Source organism: Cnephaeus nilssonii (genome assembly GCF_951640355.1).
Source record: "Cnephaeus nilssonii genome assembly, chromosome: 1".
NCBI classification, from domain to species: domain Eukaryota; kingdom Metazoa; phylum Chordata; class Mammalia; order Chiroptera; family Vespertilionidae; genus Cnephaeus; species Cnephaeus nilssonii.
Genome location: NC_137072.1, coordinates 106,260,962 through 106,283,067, shown reverse-complemented (window position 1 = coordinate 106,283,067; position 22,106 = coordinate 106,260,962). Strand labels below are relative to the sequence as shown.

Below are 22,106 nucleotides of genomic sequence, written 5' to 3'. Positions count from 1 at the left end.
TAAATCTGGTACTTTTTTAAAAAAATTTCTTTATTGATTACGTTATTACATATGTGTCCTTATTCCCCCCTTACCCCCCGTCCCCCCCACTCATGCCCTCACCCCCCTGTTAAATCACATCAGAGTAACCAGTATTTATTACCTTCTAGCTTTGCTAGCTTAGATGTGTTGCCTTTTTTAAAAAAAAATATCTTACAATGACTCCAACAAATAATTGGTTTATTCTATAAACACAGGGTGGGAACATTTATTCAGTCTCTGTCCCTGCATACTGCTGTATTTCACAATTTCCACCTTCCTTTTTCCCATGTTTCTCAATATCTGTTTCCAAACTCGCATTGTTTTATTCTCGCTGCCCAAGATCTTTCTCTCCTCCACCTTCACATTAATGCACCTGTGTTTCAGAGCCTGTGTCAGCTCCCTCCGAGGTCACAACTTCAGCAGGAAACTGATGAAACCGGACCACAAGAGGAAAGGGAACGGGGAACAGATTGCGGTAATACTGTGCATCTCAGTAGGAAGAGAGTCAGCCTCAAATTAAAAGGAGTTTGGGAAAACAGATGACATGGAACCTGATTTAAGAACTCTTGGGAAAGATGTGAGAAAGGTTTAGGCGAATCTGATTTTCACAAGTGGCCCCAATATTAGATCAGGTATGATACTATTCCTAGGAGAAATGATTGATTCTGCAAAATTAAAATTAAAAATTAGAGTGATACTTGATTTCATTTTACAAGTCCTACACTAATTGGAAATGCTACTGCCTTTACTGGTACATTTATCCAACTGACATTAAGAGAACTGGGCACTTTAAATTCCTTTAAGACTAGCTTTAAACAGAAGTGATTACTCATGTTGTACTCTCCAAGATTCAAAATTATATTTGTTTTATGAAAAGAGTGCCTGTCTTCATAGACTGCCAGAATCATAAGTTTTAAATATCTTTAAAGTGGCTTTAGATAATGTCACAGTGTCTCTAAGTGGTAGACAGATAAATCCATATTACAGATGGAAAAATTGAGTGAAGGCAAAAAGAACAAATACGGAATTTCAAGAGACCCCAAAGAAAGAAAGGTAAAGTTCAATATCATTGTATCTGCTCTATAAGAATGGCACTGAAAGTAATTTTGCCTTTCAACATCCAGATCACCTTATCCTTACAGTGAATGTTTTATAATATACTTTAGAGGCCCAGTGCATGAAAATTTATGTACTGGAGAGGAGGGGGTCCCTCAGCTCAGCCTGCCCCCTCTCACAGTCCAGGAGCCCTCAGGGGCAGGAGGTGACCCTGTGATCAGGGGAAGGCGATGCCCCCATCACACCTCTGCTGCTGCCACAGCCGGCAGCACAAGCCTCAGCCGGTCCTGGTTACCTGAGCCTCGGGCAGCCCTGGGCGGCTGGGCAGCCGCCATCTGAGGCTTGCCTGCGCCTTGGGCCAGCCCTGGGTGGCTGAAGGGCTGAGGGAACTGGGAGACTCCGGAGGCAGGCACCCCAGCAGGGCTAAGGGGACTGGGCACCACCATCTTGTGGCTGTGGGCACTGCCATCTTTGAGGGTGTGGCAGTCAATTAGGATATTCCCTGCTTATTGGCTGTGGGCACCGCCATTTTTATGAGGGTGTGATGGTCAATTAGCATATTCCTTCTTTATTAGATAAGCTGTTGAGTTATTTCTTTTCTCCTCTACTCTACATAAACACAGCAAGCCCTCAAATAATGACATTTCCTTTAATGCTATCCTATATAATAAAAGCCTAGGTGGTGTCACACCCTTGTGCAATGTCCTTGCACAACGCCCTCATGCGACGTGGTCACAAGATGGCTGCCACAAGATGGCCATGTGCACAGCAAAGGCGGGGCCCATCAGCCACTCCGTGGTGAGGTCTGGGGGTCCCGCGGCTCTACGTGGTGTGGAGGAGGCCAGTCCCGGCAGAGGAGGGGGTCACAGCAGGGCAGAGCAGTTGTGGGCCATCAGGTGGGCAGGGGAGGGCAGTTGTGGGCAATCAGGTTGGCAGGGTATGGCAGTTGGGGGTGATCAAGCCATTAGGGGAGGGCAGTTGGGGGCAATCAGGCAAGCAGGAGAGCAGTTAGGTGTCAATCAGACTGGCAGGGGAGTGGTTAGGGGGCAATCAGGCTGGCAGGCAGGTGAGCGGTTACGAGCCAGCAGTCCCGGATTGTGAGAGGGATGTCCAACTGCCCACAGGGATTGGGCCTAAACTGGCAGTCGGACATCCCCCAAGGGGTCCCAGATTGGAGAGGGTGCAGGCCAAGCTGAGGAACACTCCCCCCCCCCCCCCCCCGTGCATGAATTTTGTACACCAGGCCTCTAGTTGTATAATAACATCAGTGAGAAGAAAATGTAATGGATTCCCCATCAGGGCACTGTCTGTGAAGTTTGTATGTTCTCCCCACGTCTGCCTGGGTTTTCTCCAGGTCCTCCAGTTTCCTCCCACATCATAAAGATGTTCATGTGGGATGATCTGGCGTGTCTAAACTGTCCCAGTCTGAGTAAGTGTGGGTGTGTGACTGGCCCTATGATGGAAGGCCATGCTGTCCACCCTGGGCTCCCGCCTTGCACCCTGCATTGCCCAGATAGACTCCAGACACCTATGACCCTCAACTGGAATCAGCAGATTGGAAAATCTTTATCTGACTTGCTTTTATTACTCTTCCTTAAATGGATATGTATAGCTAACATTTACATCAATGTCTAATATTAAAAGTGTTTTGGGTCCATATTTAGAAGTTTGGTGATTTTTTATGACCTGAAATATTCCATAGAAATTTAACTCTTGTTTATATAAATTAGCCTATGGTAAAACTAGTTTTGTTATATGTTGTTTTGCTTAAAATCACAGTTTCCAAAAATCTATTGACTTCAGTGAGGACTTACTGTATCTGGTGCATCCTCAGTAAATATTTATTGAATAAACAGTAAGTTCTCTGGAGGAAAACTCTACATGCCACTCAACCTAGCACCAAGTAGTTTCTCTGTAAATATTTGCTAAGTGAATCTTATCATTACAGAATCCATCCATCTACAAGTGGACACCATGGTAAACATTTTATAGAAGAAAGAGAAACAGCAACACAGTGCTCAATGGCCATTCTCCATGTCCTCAACTCTCTAAATTAAATAAATTTCTCTAAATTAAACCTCTCTCCAAATTAAACTTTTTCTCACAGTGGGTTTGACAGATCTATTTTTGAAATGTCTGTTTGCTATTTCTATAATATTGTTGAGTTGAGTTTGTTTCTCATATTCAGTGCAGACACAACAAGATGATGACCTAAGTAAGGACCAATCACTTTGCACAGTGATGGGATGGGTTAGACCACAAGAGTGCATTCCCACCTTTAGGGTACATAACCGTAGTATAAAATATGAAAATGTTATATGAAAATCTATTCAACACATCTCTGGAGTACTTACCATACATGAAATATGGCTAAAAGGTATGGGCTATGCCAACATTTTATAAGTTTTTTCTTATGCTAGTCTAATGAAAATTCATTAAATTACCAAAAGTTACAACCCCAAATGAGTCCCCTGGCAGAATATCCATTCTGAGATGCAGAGTATCTTAATAGTTAGATGAGCTATTTTCACCCAATTTTATTATGAAATTCATGAAGATATTTGGAACTCATGTCTTCTCTTTAACAATCCCTCACTTGGGGGAGATCCCTTGGACTATGCATCCTGGAAGTAATCGGTCTGAAAGGATGAGGTGAATCATATTTGGGGACATTCTGGGGGATACCTTAGCATCTGTAAACACAATGTGCAGATGGTATTATAATGAAGATGAGGGTGGGAGGGAGGGAGAGAGAGAGGGGGCAAGAGAAAGAGAGAGGAGAAGGTAGCAAGCATAGTCATTAGATTGCAGTAGTTACTATATCAGTCCAATCTGATTTTGATTCCCATTTGGGCTGTAGATAATGTCATTTCATAAATAAACTGTTTCACTCAAAGGATCCTTCAAAATATTAAGAAGTGTTGACATCTGGAGATGAAAGTCTATTTTTCCTCCAAAACCTTTTTAAAGTTAAAGGCCTATAAAAATGTCAGTTCGAATTCCACAAAGACATTTTATTTACTATTCATGAGCAGATGCTGCCTGAATACACAGGGGGACATTTCCCTGAGCCAATCCAAATTTCAGGTAACCAAAAAGCTATAAACTGTTGTTGTGAAATGGGTTGACTACTCATTTTCCCCTAAATAAGTGGGGTAGAATATGGAGGAGGGAGAACTTCCTAAAATGTCAGTAATATATCCACAGGGTATTGAAACTGACAACACATTTCCAATGGGAGAGCCATTCAACCACTCTGGCTGTGTCCATTCAGGAGGAAAAATCAGCCCTAAGATGGGCATCAAAGCCAACTGCTCATCACAAATTGTATATTTATATCCCTGCTTAAATCATCCCTTAGATTGCCAGAGTGAATGGAGAATATGATATTTAAACATCGAGAATCTCTCCTTTTTGAGACTTTCTAATGCCATGTGCTGATGCATGCACATAGAGCAGCCAATTGTGAAGAGACTGGGCCACAGTGGGGACAGTGATAGGGCTGAACCTCATCTCATGTCACACCTGCCACAGTTTTCCCTTCCCTCCTGCTTCCCTCGCAACTCAGCCTGACTCTGTCTGTGAAGTCTGATAGGAAAGAAAATGTCCCTAATGAAATGGGATGTGTATACATTGAGTGATGTCCCAGATTTTTAATGTTTCCATTCCTTTCCATGGCCACTGCTACAGTGAAAGGATTTACCATCAGCTGAGGATAATGATGAAGATGTACTAATGATGGGAGACAACGTGGTGTGGCCATGTAGGCTCTGCGTTGGGAACTGTTAGGGAGGTCCACTCTCTGTAACTTGAACTCAGACGAGTGTGAACAATCAACATCATGATGCAGAAGGAGTACGCAACTAATCTTCCCACTCTTTTACTTGCAGGAAAATCAGGAGAGGTGACAATCCCTCACTTGGGGGAGATCCCTTGGACTATGCATCCTGGAAGTCATCGGTCTGAAAGGATGAGGGTGAATCATAGTTTCATTCCAAAGACAACTGACTACTGCTGTAAATACACAGAAAACACTGGGCACTTGCAAACTGTACTCAAAAATATTGTAAACTCTCATAGCCATGCATGACAGATGCAATAGCATGCTCAGTTCAGAGGAGCGCTGTCGTATTACTTTACTCACTAACCTGAATGGAAAAGACAGGAAACCAAAAAGGAATGTCACTTCTGGTACATGATTTAACAAGCCATCAAATATGAATTGTAACCCTAGCTGGTCTGGCTCAGTGGATAGGGCATCGGCCTGCGGACCAAAGGGTCCCAGGTTCGATTCCGGTCAAGGGCACGTACCTGGGTTGTAGGCTCCTCTCCAGCCCGGGCCCTGGTCAGGGCTTGTGCAGGAGGCAACCAATCAATGTGTTTCTCTCACTTTGCTGTTTCTCTCTCTCTTTCCCTCTTTCTTCTACTCTCTCTAAAAATCAATGGAAAACTATCCTCGGGTGAGGATTAACAAAAAAATAAAAAATAAATTAAAAATATGAATTGTAATTTGGGGTCTTTGATGGGTCTACCACTGGGCAGTTATTTAAATTCAATTAACTATGTTCTAAGCACCTACTATTTTGTGAAGCATTTTTCCAGTCAATAGGATGGGGTACAAAAATGAGTAATTCATGTATGGTGTTTGCCGTCATGGAGTTACAACTTAAAAATGCAAATGAGACAAATATTCATAGTTTATTCTGCCTTGTCATTCAGATATAGGTCAAAATAAAAGGAAAATGGCCTATGAAAATTCTGAGCATAATTCTTTGGGGAGGAGGCAAGGAGAAATCAGTAAGTCTACATGAAAAAGACCATGCAGTTGAAATGAGTCTTCAAGGATGCGTTCGATATTGAACACTCAACTATGTTCAGTGGGTAACTTTGGGGCAGGATGTTCATTCTAAGCAGTAGGCACAGCATAGGGTATGTCTGGGGACTAGGAAAGAGTTTAGCAGGAAAAGGTACAGACCTGGAAGAGTCATAGAAGATAATATTGGAATAGAGGATTTTTGCCATACTGTGGGAGCCTTAACTACAAGCTAAGAAAATAGTGCTTTTAGTTCTATAAGTAATGGGAAGGTATTACTAATTTTTGCACCGGAGATCAATCTAATTCAAACCAGGTTTTAGTAAATTTATTTGATTGTGAGTGAGGAGTGGCACTTCATGCAAATAGGAGATAGCCAGGATGGCCTGGTAAGTGATAAGCATATAACCTTGAGTAATACCAGTACAATAGGAACTGGAGAAGGAGCTAGACATAAAAGCTAGAAGAGAATCTGTAAGGTGTGGTGCCTGATTCCACATGGAATGGGCATAAATGACGAAGGTGGGAAGTACCATGGGGAAAGAAACAATTTTGCTTTATTTTTTAACTGCATGCCTCAAGAATAACAGCACCATTAACCCAATTTGGACAATAACGTGTTCTTAAAAGAGACAACATGCCTTTTCTGACATCCTGACTCTGAGGCGCAGATAAAACTTGCTGATGGATCTGACCGACAGGGCATGGAAATGTCCATCTGGTATTTTGGAAAGGGCCTGGGCCAGAGCTCCAGACTCAAGAGACCTCAGCATCAAGGTAACATGCATCAAAACTACAGCTTGATTAGAGAGAGAGTTCAGAAAGAGAAGAAAAATAAGACAGAACTTGGTAAAAAGTTGCATATGCTGGACCAAGAAAGAAAGAAGGGTCAGGAAAGAGATCTGAGATGAATAGGAGGAAATAGAATAAGCCAGTCACAGAACACAAGTGAGGAGATTTCACTCATTCAACAAATATCTGTTGTTGAGCAAATGATACGTGTCAGACTTGATCTAGATGCCGGGATGCAGTAGTGAGCAAAGCACAAGTGAGCAAAGCTCTGCTCTCAGAGTTCACAGTCTGCCAAGGAGGGTTGATAAACAGCATGAAGCATTGCGTGCGTTCAGGCAATGTGAATTGAGGAAAGACCATCAGGATGTTTAACCAAATAAAACATGTTTTAAAAAAAGAAGTAGGTGCCGAAACCAGTTTGGCTCAGTGGATAGAGCGTCGGCCTGTGGACTCAAGGGTCCCAGGTTCGATTCCGATCAAGGGCATGTACCTTGGTTGCGGGCGCATCCCCAGTAAGGGGTGTGCAAGAGGCAGCTGATCGATGTTTCTCTCTCATCGATGTTTCTAACTCTCTATCCCTCTCTCTTCCTCTCTGTAAAAAATCAATAAAATATATTTTAAAAAATAAATAAATAAAAAATAAAAAAAGAAGTAGGTGAATCATGGACCAGGGGTGAATAAACTTGTAATGACAGGTGAAGTTATATAACCTTAAAACATTGTTAAGGATGGTGAAGGCCCATTGAACAAATTAAACACTCATTCTTCCTGCTTCAAGCTCCCCGCCCGCTCCCCCCCCCCAAAAAAAAAAGAAAAAAACAACACTTTAATCTGCTTGAAATAGTACCTAAGAAGGGAGGCTAGTCAGTAAGCAAGCATACTCTGCTATGAAATATTGAAAAGCAATATTATCCACATGTTCCAGAAAACCAGTGGGGATAAGGAAAGCAAATAAAAGGACAAAAAAAAAAAAAGAGCAAGAGGGACCATATAGTTTAAGGCCAGAAATATATCCTCAAAAGATTCAACCACTCTCTGGTCCACAATTCCACTGAAATCTCACACACATATTTTATATCACGTGGCTCATTAATTTCAAAACCACCCATAGCCTTATTTTTTGAAACTCTGCATTAGCATTCCCTCCTCCCCCCAAAAAAAGTATAGCAAGGAGAGAATTACTGAATTTTAACACTTCATCATATCATTTTTTCAGTACCTTCTCACATTAAACCACAGAAAGAGGGTAATGCCTTGTGCAATAAAACACTTCTCCTGGGTTCGGAGTAAGCAGACTTTTTCACTGCTACCTTTGTGGAATTACTAGTTTCAGTTTGCCTTATCCTTAATAAACACAAAACATAAGCCAGGGCCACGAGACATCCAGCAAACAACAATTCAAAATTGAAGGGTCCTTTTGCTCAATTGTTGGTTCCCCAACACAGGAGCTTCCCAGGTGAAATCTGAAACTGGTCCCCATACAAGGAGGGCAAGGAGAGAGTGAGGAGAAGTGCAGACCACCCAGACTTTAGGTGGCAGGTTTAAGATGCAAGAAGGCTTGTCTTGGGTGGCCACAAGACAAGTAGACCTCTGACCCCACCCACCAGAATCTTCCCTGGGTTCAGTCACGTATACCATCCAAATGGTCTCAATGCCTATTGCTCTCTCAAGGCTGGGCCCTTAAAAATGGTTCTGGCTGTGGGACTGTTGGGTGGAGCACACAATTCCAACGACAGGGGAGGGGGTGATGGCAATCCAGCAGGCACATCCTTCAATGACCTCCTCGGACGACTACTGAAACACACATCTCCCTCCCCACTCTTACTTGTAGATGACATCACAGGGCATCTGCCATCCCTAAGTTAGATGGCACAAATTAAGGACACCGGTGACTAATTCTGTAGGTTTTTTCCTCTGACCTTATTTCTGATTCTCTTTTAAATATACTGTTGAATTATCATTTCCCTCCGTCTCTCCAATGGTAGCTGTCTTAAGTTTGATTCTATTGCAGGGGAGCAAAATAATGGGAATAAACAATGTCATGAAAAATATATTCTGGGCAGGATTTGGGGTTAATTTGGAAGCTGATGAGAGGCCAGGGAAAATTGAGCACTGCAATTCCTAAGAAACCCTTTCTACTTGTATGTACTTATTTACAAGGTGTCCATCTTCAGTATGCTATAGCATGTACAATTTTTCAACTACAGTGACTTAGAAGTGGTGTTGATCAGTTAGGCTACTAAATGTACTTCCTGTTGAAAAGAGAGCACTTTTTAAAGCTATATTATTATAAAATGTTAGCAAGTCAACTCAACCCTGTGCCCATTTTTCCTTCATTTCTCCCTTTACTTTCCTTCTCTTGTGATTTTCTCCTTTGTCTACCAACAAATCATTTTCACAGTATTCTGCCTTTAGAGTCAGGTCATAAAATACACATATGTTCAAGGGCACCCACATGGACATGTGTATACATGCATAGATACACCCACTTCTCCAATTCCTAATTTCTGTTTCATCCTCATACATTCCTCTCATTCTGATCCTCCAGCTAAATTTTGTTTAAATTCCAATTAAGTCATTTTATAAAACACCACCAAAGAGAGAGATATTCAAGGCAAAACTATTTTGGTCATGATGGAAGTTATGGAAATGTTCCATTTATTTGAAAGAAACAAAAGATCAAGAGTTATTGTTTTAAAACAAGAACTGAAAATAGAGTACAAACCTTTATAAATGGCCATCTTTTCTTATTATCCAGACTTAGTAAAGACCACCCTATCTCTAAGCACAAATAACCAAAGTACTAAAGCGTATGTTTGATGAAAATAATATAGAGTACATATTCGGGGATCATTCTCTAATGTTAATCTTGAAACAATAATAATAATAAGATGCTCCAAGCTACTTTTTTCATTATTCTTCTAATATAACAATGAATTCTAAAATCATGTGAATACAATTAAAGAAACAGGTGTCAAATCAATTCAAGCCAGAAAACTCCTCCGTTTGGGTCTCACATTGGCCAAGATATATACCAACATCTTTCCATTCTCCAAGTGAACAATGAACAAATACTGATTCTACAGATGTACTAAAAGTATTTCTAATGGGTCATGCTCCCCACATGAGTTTCATTTTTCTCATTTTATCTAACAACTAGAGAATATGGCCACCTGTGGCCCTGTGAATGGACTGGGCATGCTGATTCAATCTCCATCTGGCCAACTGAGGGCTGGGCCCTTCCAAAGAGCTGTTATCACCAAGCAGCTGGACAGCGCAAGCCACCCATTGTACCCTGACTTACATTCACCTGTCTTAGAGTTTCCAATCTTTGCCTGGGACATGAGTGCAGTTCCTAAAAGGACAGCTAGCTCTTTATCCTATTCTTAACCAAAGGAACTGCAAAGACAGAGACCCTGTGAATTAAACAACTGCTCAGCCCTCTACACTTATGCCATTCTGGAAAAATTCAGTCTCTTAAGAATTATGAGCATTCCTCATAAGATCTATCCTGGACATATTTGGTTTACAATGAGTGGGGCCTATTGGTGTGAATGAAACCAGAACTAAACATCAGTACGAGTTATATATGGGGCTTTAAAGGTGGTGGTCATAAATTTCTTTTTCAGGATCGAGGGTCAAGACTCTTCTCTTTAAAATGTGGCCCTCAAAGAGGAATAGTGTCCTCCCAGTTACAGTGACCTTAACTATTGGAGGGGAGGGGAGGGAGGGAACGTGTCCATTTCTCAATGTCTGAATTAGAGTGATAGACGCAAATTTGTTGACGTGACTCCATTTCCCTGAACAATAACCGGGGGTAGAATGTGGACATACCCCTTCCCTTGCAACTCTACATTCCCCACATTCAAGTTTTTCATCCTGTAAATCCAAACTAGCAGTAGCCATGTGTGTGACCCCCCCCCCCCCCCCCATCTTACATAATCTGGGACACATCCAGCCCTTTGTTACTCTCCTGCTCCCTACAACAACCTTCACTCTGTGGCTCTTCTAAAAACTGCATGCATCAAAGCCCCCTAACAACAACCTGATTTAACCCAAGGCACTCTGTTGGGGGACTAGGAGTTTCCCCCCTATTTTACTATGGATCTCACTGAACTCCTCACAGAGCGTCCTGTTCCTGCTTTCACAGAATGCAGGAGACTCCGAAGGCCCAGCGCCCCGCACCTGAGTGCCCAGGTCCTCCTCAAAGCTGAGCTGGATGTCAATTATCTCCAGGTGTCACTGAGGACCATTTTCTCTGAACACTCGAAACTGTATCTGGCAATCAAACAAGACACGCGCTCCCTCAAGAATCTGACCCAAGTAGCATCCGCCTGTCTATTACCAGGGGAGAAAACAGTTTTAATGAAACGTTTGGGGGCATGATGGAAAGGTGGAGGGAGAGGATTTCAGCTCATTTATCCCCATGTTGTTAGGGGATAGCACTGTGTGGTCTGAAGTCGCCTGGCAGATGCATACACAACGCGGGGAATTTTCAGAGAAGGCAAAAGTAGGTACAGGATGGCCGGGGACTCCGCCACCGGCGAGTTTCACACACACTTCAAACATCTCTTCTTCCTGGACCTGGACCATGCGTGCACCCCGTCTCCCGCGCACCCCCGCTCCCTCTGCGCCCGCCTCCCCTTCCCAGTCCCGCTCAGGTGACTCTCATGCAGCAAAGGCACAAAGCGTCCCCATCTAGGAAGGGGTCCTGGTCTCAGGTAGCCCGGGAGGGAGGAAGGAAGCGGGGCGCCCGTTCGCTTGCTCAGCGCATCCTACCGCCTGTGGAGCACGCCTCCTCCAGCTGAGCCGAGATGCTCTCCACCCTCCGCACGTTCATCTTTGGGGTCGCTGGGTGAAGGAGCGGGACGCGAGGGTCACCGGGCTCCGGGGCGTCTACCAACGGGTCTGGCACCGGAGCGCACTCGCTGCGCAGCCCAGGGGCGTCCGTTGCGCTGGAGCTAGAGCGGCGGCGGCGGCGGCGGCGGGCAGGGAGCGCAGAACGGGCTGCAGGTGCGGCAGCGGCCGGCGGGGGGCGCTGTGGGCGCTGCGCGGTGATGGGCGGCGGGGACGCGCGGGCGGGGGCTGGGGGCGGAGGGCGGCGGAGGCGGAAAGCGGATGCCTGGCTCCCACAGCCCGAGAGCGAGGAGCCCCCTCCCCTCGCCCGCTCGGGCGCCACCCCTGCCACCTGCTGCCCAGGCTCCTGGATGAGGGGCTGGCGCGGTGGCTTTGGCGACGGAGCACCCAGACCCTAAAGGGACTGAAGGCGACTTAGGGCCGAGCAGGGACCCCTCTGAGAGTTGCCAGCGGGTTACCAGCGACGCCTCTGGGACCCCTACCTGCTGTGCAGAGCGCCTGGCTCTGGAGGCCGTGAGGTCCCTGGCCCTGGGCCTCAGCAAAGGGCGCGCTACCGGATCCCCTTGGGGACTCAAATTCCAACAAGGGGTCTGAGATGTGGCTCCACAAAGTTGGGGTGCGTGCGGAGGACACCAGAAGGCACGCGCAAGGAGATGCCCTTCTCTGGAAGCGGGCAGGGCGCCAGGAACTCCTAGACAGGAAACTTTCCCCACAGAACCAGTCATGCCACTTGGCTAGGTATTGGGAAGCGCTGGAGGTGCGCAGGGCAAGGCCCAGGCCAGAAGGCCGCCTTGCAGAGTGGGGGTGCAGGAGATGGGGAGGTGTCAGGACAGGCATCCATGGGGAAGGTTTCCTTTGAGGTCTCTCTGGCAGCCAAGATGGGCATTCCTCACACTGTGCCATTTCCCCTCTTAAGCAAACCGAGGCCAGGGGTGTTTGGGGAAGATTGGAACAAACCAATAAACCACTTGTGGCCATGGTTACTACTTGGGAAAACCAAACTAAAATGCCAGCTTCTGTATTCACACGAGTTAAGTGCAGGAAGCCTCTTCTGAGAAAGGAGGTCAGGTTGACCAGTTCTCAGGCAACCGAAATAAAACCCCTTCCCACTCAAATTTGTTTAGTTGATTGGCCATTATTTGGTTTGAAGCCACTTCTAAGTGTTTGCAAAATCATCCACTCTCCTGTGCTGACACCCTCTCCCACCACCACACACACACTTGGCAGCAGCTGAAACCTCGCCCCTCACTCCCAGGTCTCAGCTGTCACTTTCTTGCCCTTTTCCCCATCCCCAGTTCCACCAGGGACTCACTTGGCCTCCTGAGGGCTCTGACTTTCCTTTTAGTTCATGGTTAAGGCTGACAGCAACTCTGCCTAGGTTCAAATCCTAGTTCCGATACTTAACTAATTTTGTGACTTGGTGAGAATTATTTACATCAGTTGAAACAATGGAATAATAATGGAGTCCATTATATTGGTTTGCTGTGAGGATTTCAGGAAGTTGCTAGATGTAAAGGGCTTAGGGCCATGCCTGACACACAGGAATATCTAATTCTACAGCAATTTTTTCAAGAAACCACTCTCGTAACTTTTAGTCCGTAGGTAATCACTAACACCTGCCCAGCTCTAAATCCCATTATTTCTATCCAGTGATTTCTGTAACTAGCTTTCTGTGTTGATTTGAGTCCTGCAGCCTGGTCAGAATCCCAATTCCAGCTGTTACTAGTTGTGTGTCCAAGGACTAATAATTTAACTTCCCCTTTTTCATCTCTAAAGTTGAGAAAATAGTGTCTACTTCAATTAACAGTTGGAAAAGATGAAATGAAGCAACATACGTAAATTGTTGAGAGTGGTTGTTGACACATAGTAAGAACCCATTAAGAGCGTGCATGGTTATCAACAACCTTATATTTTATCCTGGTGCCTCAGAGAAGAAAGAGCATCTCGGAATCCAGGACAGGTCTGCCCATCCTTCCGTCATAATCTGGGAAGTAACACACAACCGCTCTTCCACCTACACAATACCCAGAACATTTTGTTGGGCCAATCTAGTTCTTAAATCTTCTCCAATGTGTCTCTGTCTAATTTGATCCTTCTACATGTCTATCCTTGGAATTAGTTGGAAAGAAGGCAACAAAATTAAGTCAAGTGGATACTGTGCTTAAAGAAGTTTGCAGCATTGTATATTATTTCCAGAATACTTGTGTGGCATCTTGGCTACCATGAAATACATCCCCAGAACCTCTTTATTCAGATATTTAGTCATTGCCAAATATCATGGGAAAAATATATATATTTCTGTTGCCACTTTTACTGTCGGTTCTGATATTTGGGACTGAGTGGTAAGGGTAACTCTGCCTTGTTTGTCCCACCTCCTTACTGGAGCTTCAGAGAACTCACATGGTTATAGAGGATAAATTCATATGTCACAGCATGTTGTGCCAGCCCATTGCTCCTCCTTAGAAGCTGTAGCAGTCCTAGCCCTCTCCCCCTACTCCAGTCAACCCCTCAAAAAACTATTCACAATGGCTCCCACATCTTTCATGATTAACCTCAGGTTGCTTATTGTGTAACATGGATGCACAGCGTTCCCTGAAGGAACTGTACTTAAAAATGCGGGCAGGATTAGTAAACTCACCATGTGCCAGCCACTAATCTCCGATTTTATGAACATTATTTTGTTTAGTCTTTGCAAGACACTACAAAGTAATCATGGTTATTATCATCCCTATTTAACAATTGGAGAAATTAAGACTTAAGAGAGGTAATAAACAGTGCCTCTCGGATTTGAATCCACCCCTCTGACTCAAGAGCTGCTTAATTACTACACTGTACCACCACCCTGGACTAGGATTTAGACTCCCTGGATTCTGACACTTCCCCGCTGTGTCATTCAGAAAGGCACTGACCATCTCTAAGCTTCTGTTCCTCATTTGTGAAGAGGAGAATTTCTGCTTCTCAAGGTCATTTTGAGGATCAAGTCAAGGAATGAAAGTGAAAGCTCTATATAATCCTTGGAATGTTGTAGAAGCACCATGATTACTTTTATTATTGTCCTGATCTTTTATGGCCCATTACTTTTATTGCCTGTTCTTTTCTGAAGGTCCGTCACATTTTAGCATGATTCTCTCTTGCTCCCCAGGACTTGTTATGCACTAACAATAATAGTAGAAATTCCAGTATTTAATAGTTACTGAGAGCTTACCATGCATGTTCTGCGTTTAAAAACTCAACATCGTTATGTCACTTTAGAGAACTATTTTTGCCCTGATTTTAAAATGAGACGCTCTGAGAGGGTAAATAGGTAAGTAGCCCAAGATCAGCCAGCTGTGAAGCAGTACAGCTGTTTTGAACCCACATTCGTCTGATTACAATGCTGAGCCTTCAATTTCTACCTGCTACCTCTCAAACCTTAGCAAATGTAAGAATCACATACAAGGTTGGTTTGAAAGCACCTGTGCTCGAGCCTCTGTGATGGACTCACCAGATTTGGGAGAGAGGTGTTGAAATCTAATTTTTGCTTAATTAATAGACTACATTTTAGTGCAGTTTTAAGTTTACAGAAAAATTAATTAGAAAATACAGAGTTCCCATTTACACTCTCTTCACTTCTCCTCTCCCCCTGCTAAATTTTCCTACTATTAACAAACTTAGTCTTAGACTTTGCATTCCCCAGGACTGTAAGAACATAAATTTCCTTTGTCCAAACCACACAATCTGTATTATTTTGTTATGGCAGCCCAGGCCAACTAATACAGACTCAGGAGCAGGCATTGAGATAGCACCACACTATGGGAAAGGTGACCCAGATGTGGTCTGCAGCCCAACAGCACCTGCAGCATCTGGGATCTTGTCAGAGATTCGGAATCTGGAGCCTTGCCCCGACATCCTGAATCAGTATCCTCATTTTAACAACATCCTCAAGTGGCTCCAGGTGAAAGAAGTTAGCTTGAAATGCAAGCAGACAGGGATCCAGTAGAAAACAAAGGCAGGTGGAACACAGGCAGGGGCAGACAGGGCAGTCTGAGCAAGCCTAATCACAGAAACCAACCATCTATACCACTGGTCGGCAAACTCATTAGTCAACAGAGCCAAATATCAACAGTACAACGATTGAAATTTCTTTTGAGAGCCAAAATTTTTAAACTTAAACTTCTTCTAATGCCACTTCTTCAAAATAGACTCGCCCAGGCTGTGGTATTTTGTGGAAGAGCCACACTCAAGGGGCCTAAGAGACGCATGTGGCTCATGAGCCGCAGTTTGCCGACCATGGATCTATACTAACAAAAGGGTAATATGCTAATTAGACTGGGTCAACCGACCATCTTCCGGACATCCAACTTCCTTCCAGACAAAGTCATGGTGGTGGGGGCCAAGGAAGAGGCAGTTAGGGACAATCAGGCTGGCATGGGAGGGCAGTTGGGGGGCAAGATCAGGCTGGTAGGGGAGGGCAGTTAGGGGCAATTAGGCAGGCAGGCAGAGGCAGTTAGGGGCAATCAGGTGAGTGGTTAGGAGCTGGTGGTCCCAGATTGTGAGAGAGATGTCTGACTGCCGGTTTAGGCCCTATCTCATATCTGGCCTAAACCAGTGGTCGGATATCCCCCAAAGGGTCCCCGATTGGAGAGGGTGCAGGCTGGGCTGAGGGAACCCTCCCCCCCCCCATGCACAAATTTCATGCACCAGGTCACTGGTGCTGAAATAATAGAATGGCTTTGGACACAGAGTGGGAGGCATGTGAAACCAAGGGAGGGCCTGCAGCAACAAGGTGTACTGATGCCTAGGAACAGGGAAAGTTCAGGTCCAGTGCTGGGTAAGAACAAAGAGGGAATCAATCAGGTGGTGATATAGGTAGATTATAGAACAGGCTTGTAGCACATATATACCCCTAGACCTACTAGCTTCACTGGAAACTCATTATTGGATCCTCCCCATTGGGGAGTCTGAATCTGCTTATAATATTCCATATTTTAGCTTAAATCTTCTGGACCATGGAACTCATTCTTGGGAAGAGGAGGGCACAGCGAAGGGGAGGGTCCTCGTTCCAGTTATCACAGATATAGAGATCACCTTGTGAGAAGGGCTGCTCATCAAGACACAGGCAGTCAGGGCTTATTTGGCACAAGGGGAGGCCGGTGTTATAATCACAGCCAATTCACTGCATCTCTTCCCCCCTCCAACCACCCCTCCACCCCCGCCAGGGAGATGCACCTGTTTCACCTTTTGCACCAGTCCCTCCTCACATGGCTAGAATTGTTTATTGCCTCATTAGATTTCAAGCAGCCAATATCTACAACCTGGGTCATCTGACTCCAGCTGAAAATTGCTTTGTGCTACTTGATCTCTCATGATTATTATAATAAACAGGGGAAATAATCTATGTAGAGATCCTGACATTAACGGGAATCTTCATATGCCATAATGAGACCAAAAAATAAATGTGGTAACCATTTTAGGGCAGGAAGGTTAATTCCGACATTCTTATAGGATTTCTATATTCAGTAGCTGATTTGGTCTTTACAACGCAAAGAGGTAGACAGGTCAGATTCTATTATTCCCACTTTGCAGATGAAGAAACTAAAGTGCATGGAGAGCAAGCGAGTTACTCGAATTTTTCACCAGGAACATAGGATGCAGCCAGGACCCAAGCCTTCATCATCTGACGTCCTTCAGCACTTGATGCTGTATGCCTTGCCAACTTTATATAAGCTGGGGTATTGCCAACTGAACTGCGATTCTCTGGGCACCAAAGTGCAGGTGTGCCTTGCAACCTCATCTTGCAGGATAAGTCGATGTTATACATATAACATTTTATATCTCTTAGCTGCATTTCCAGACTTGGCAACTTCAGGAAATCTGCTGGCTGCATTCTCTATAGGGCAGAAGACGTGACTAGGGGATTTTCTCTGGAGCAGAGATTTACTTAAACCAGCTACTTAAAGTTAATGTCCTTAACGAAGTTTATGCTGAAGAGGAACCTAAAGTCCAGCTCTATGTTCTATATTTGAACTCTATGTTCTAATGGGGGGATAGGTTCATTAAATTCCAAGCCACTTCATACCTTTTATCCTTCTGTTGTCTTTAATTGCTCTTTGTACTGCATTTAGACTACAAATCGGTCCTTGGGGAGTAAGGATCTGTTCGCTTACCTGTGAGCACTTTGAAAATGTCCAAAAATGATCTCCATGTAACTGCATGATCTTGTTTCTAGAGTGTTCTTCGTAATCAAAAGGTGGACATAGCTGCAAACAGAATTCCGTTCTAAATCACTAGTTTTATTCAAATATCTGATTCAAACAGATCAAGTCCTTACAAAACAAAGGCGATATATATGCATTGCTTTGTTTATGTGTGTGGGGTTCAAAGCACTGTACTATCTTGCTGATAAAGAAGTTACTTTCTGCATTTAAGATTTTTTCAATAAATTAACATCTGGGGGAATATGTTTAATTTGTGTTTTAAGGTATTGATAAAAGTAAAGTTCTTTATATAAATAAGAAATGTTGTAGGGAAAACAAGAATCTATATTTTCAGTTAAGGTTAAAAATAATTGCCCCAGTTCTGAGCCTGGATAATTCAAACCTGGGTTTGACAATCTGTCAGGATTGAGGAATAAAGCTGCCACATATACTCTTGTCAACATAGATGAAGTATCTCATGCTCAGGTTCAGGTGAGCTACTGAACAACCTGTCGACAAATGGAAAAAAAATATGACTGAGACCTTCAAAGTTTCCATGCCATTAGGTTTTCAGAAGCTCAGAATTCTTTAGATGGGTGACGTTAACGAATGGTCATTTATATTTTATTTCCTGTATTGATTTTGGCAAGTACCTGAATTTTACCCATTTTTGACAGCTATCAAAATGCTCTCTTCCACTCATTCACATGCAACCAAAGTTTCGTAAAACAAAATGCATGAATTATTTGAAAGATCTTTTTTTTTCTCCTCTTAGCAAAAGCAATATTTGATGAGTAAAACAGCATGACTGCATAGTAGCAATAAGATTGTGTTGGGAAAATGTTGGTAGCAGATTAACTTTGATATCAACTCAAAAAAATGTAGTAGATAAATGTGTAGTATAATAAAAATTATTTAACAAGTATAAGACTCAGAATAATCCTGTGAGCTAATACTGTTAGTATACCCATTTCACAGATGAGGACATTAAGGCACCCAGTTACAAGTCGTTAGAGCCAGCATTCAAAGCTCCTGCTGCTAATGGTGAAGTTACACTGCTCCTTTATGCAGAATGAGGAAAGATTCTAGTGCATCTTCCTGAGCAATACGAGTACTGTTAATCCTGGCTTAACATGATGAACAAAGTGCAAAAATCCAGCCTTGAAGACTGTAAGTTAGTAATAAATGCAGGGTTGTGCCATTGTGAGGTAGAGGGGGAAAATATGTCTTATTCATTATGCACAATCTCAAGAAAAAAAGCACATTACAAAGATAGCGGAAATTATATCAACTGATCATCCATTAAACAGAAACATTCTCCCCCCAAAATCACAAGGCACAGGGTAGAAGAGGGAGCATTTTCTAATTCCGTCTCATCCCACCCGTCACTCCTCCTGTAAAAGGTACAAGCATGTTAGTCTGCCCCACTGAAGATCTGGGACTAGGCACAGGATGGAGCCCATTATCAGATGCGTTTTATCCATTCTGGCCAGCCCTGTGCCATGGAAACCAAGAAAAGAGAATTTTCCAAGAAGACAGTGCCTACAGTAACAGGTTGGCAAGTACACAAAGGCCTGAAGTAACTTCTCCATCATATTTAGGAGCAAGGAGACCATTAGTGACCTTCTTACAAGGATTAACAAGCAACTCCTTCATATATTTAAGATTCTCTTTGAAAATTAACATAGTTTTATTTTGTAGCCTCAAGATATGCATAATTGGTATTTCTGGATAAGAAGAGCTACCATTTTTGAGTACCTATCCTATGCCAAGTTCTGTAATTGGCACTTGTTATTGTCTGACTACTACTCACAGGGTAGCAAATTTCCTTTCCATGTGACAAGTGAGGATATCCAGGGTTAGAGCTATGAGCTGAGATCATGGGCAAAGCCAACAGGAATAGTCCAAATTCCCCAAGGTCACAGACCCTGCTTTATTGTCACTCCACTGTACAGTTCCTGTTGTGTTCCCATGACAAAAGGCAGTAGGAACACTATAAATTTTATCAGCCGATTCAAGGATCTCCTTTAATCACTTGTTCCAATTTTGTCTGCCTTCACAATTTTGACTGACATTTCTATTTGAACTCTGTAGCAATTCAAGAATCCTCTGGCTTCGCTTGTGGAGATGTTTTAATAACTGGAGACAGAATCATAGATAGAGAGCAAGCAGGCAGCTGTGGTGGAAGGGGGTTGCATGGGGTGGAGGAATTAAGCAAAAAAGAAAAAAAGAGAGAACTTAGGCACAACAGTGCGGAGATTGTGTGGAGAGTTGGAATAGGACATAGAGGCGATAAATAGTGATGAAAATTAAAATAAATAAAATAATAAAATAAATAAAGAAAACATGATTAAAAGGGTCAGAAGCTGAATGCAGGATGAAGAGAAAGAAAGAGTATTAATGTCTAAGTTTTTTAAAGGTGGGGCTAGATGGAGGGTGGGCAGATGATAATCCAGAACCACTAGCTAAGAGAATAACTAAAAACGAGTCCAATAAGAAAAACTAAAAAAAAACACTGGACATTGTTAATATAATACATCAAGGGAAGAATAACCAAATGTGAAAGAGAAGGTGCTGGGCTAGCAAATAAACCTGCACAGACAGGTAGCATTGAACTCTGGGGAAACAGGGAGACCTGCCCTGACTCCATAGTCACAGGAGTTGAGTTCTACATTGGCTGGTTATATTTGCATAACTTAGAGTTTCGCTTTTTTTTAACCATTAGTTTCTTCATCTGTAAGAAGGGAGTAGCTGTTCTTCGCAGTAGAATGAGGTTAAGTGTGATAGTGTGTGAAAATGACCTTAGTCATTTGCATGGTTTTACATGTTAGAGCTTAGACCAATTTGGAATGATCCATCTGTCCATTGAATGAAAGGCCCAGGATGGCTTACGGTAAGGTCACCAGAAGAATACTGTTAGTGAAACAATTGGTGATGCTAGGTGAGCCTGAGAACATTATTTTCTTAATAGAAATTTAGCTAATGGCACATTATCATGGGTCGATAACTAAGCAGACGGCAAATGTAAAACATAATCATAGCTTTTGGTATCCAACCCGAATGCAGTGGTTTCAGATGGTTAGAAATGGGTGCAAACCATGCTTGGGATTAGAGGTCATTTTCTGATCACGAACAGCAGTGCACAAAATTATACAGAGCCGAACATCCTGGTGTGAGCATTCCAACAGCCAAAGGTGCCTTATGAGTGCAAAGTTCCTGATGGTCCAGCGTCAGCTTACACAGCCCACCTGCCCCCTGATCCCACTTCTTCGCTTTCAAAGCACTCTTTTCCTTTCTTACCCAGCACTTACCACAAATTATAAATAAGTATTTATTGTGTATTTAAGTGTTTAATGACCATCTCTCAAGACATATATATGTGCGTGCACACACACACACACACACACACACACAACTGTAGACTCCTTGAAGACTGGAATCATCTTTGGTTTCTGGACAAATGGGGGGAAATGGGCACTCAATACAAGATCTTTTGAATAAAAGGATGATCATTCCAAATTGTTTTAAGCTCTAACATATAAAACCATGCAAATGACTAAGGTGATTTTCACACACTATCACATTTAACCTCATTTTACTGCGAAGAAGAACAGCTACTCCCTTCTTACAGATGAGGAAATGAATGGTTAAAAAAAGTGAAACTCTTAAATTATGCAAATATAACCAGCCAATGTAAGTCTTACCTGGAGCATCATTGAGGCTGATGTGCATACTACCTGTGTGTGTAGGGGGTGGGTCTGCATACTAACTCAAGGTAGGTGTAAGGAAGGGGTGTATTGGGGGTGCTGACCTCCCAGAGCTACACAGGAAAGAGAGAGTGTCCAAACCCCAGCCCCCATTGAAGCATGTGCAGTTCAACCTCTCAGTGCCGGTGAGTCTCCCCAACACCCCACTGAGCTTCAGGTTCCCCTTTGGTCTGACTGTTGTTTTGTGAACAGTGCAGACTGTCCTCTCCGAGCAGCCCTTGAGGGCCCCTCTTTCTCCTGAGGTGGTACTTAGTTGGTTTCGACACAGACAGTAAAAGTCCCAATCACAAGCCCAGATGGATGAAGGACAGGAATTCTGGTTGATGTTCAGAAGTGGAATCTGGCCCTGACCGGTTTGGCTCAGTGGATAAGCATCAGCCTGCGGACTGAAGGGTCCCAGGTTCAATTCCAGTCAAGGGCATGTACCTTGGTTGCGGGCACATCCCCAGTGGCAGGGAGGGGGGGGTACAAGAGGCAGCTGATCGACGTTTCTCTCTCATCGATGTTTCTAACTCTCTGTCCCTCTCCCTTCCTCTCTGTAAAAAATCAATAAAATATATTTTTTAAAAAGTTGAATCTGGCCTTGAACTCATAAGCAGTGCCCCCAACACCTGCCTCTCAGTT

General features: G+C 43.5%; 1 protein-coding gene across 2 annotated transcripts in view; it reads right to left on the bottom strand.

The window, feature by feature from the left end:
* KCNIP4 (potassium voltage-gated channel interacting protein 4) overlaps positions 1-11,522 on the bottom strand; it is a gene marked incomplete at both ends in the record, with an annotated part of 944,241 nt that extends 932,719 nt beyond the window's left edge. For both annotated transcript variants that reach the window (XM_079777238.1, XM_079777236.1), the window contains one exon: positions 11,462-11,522. In XM_079777238.1, coding sequence (XP_079633364.1) covers positions 11,462-11,522 — 61 coding nt within the window. The remainder of the gene's footprint in view (positions 1-11,461) is intronic.
* Positions 11,523-22,106: the final 10,584 nt, after the last annotated feature.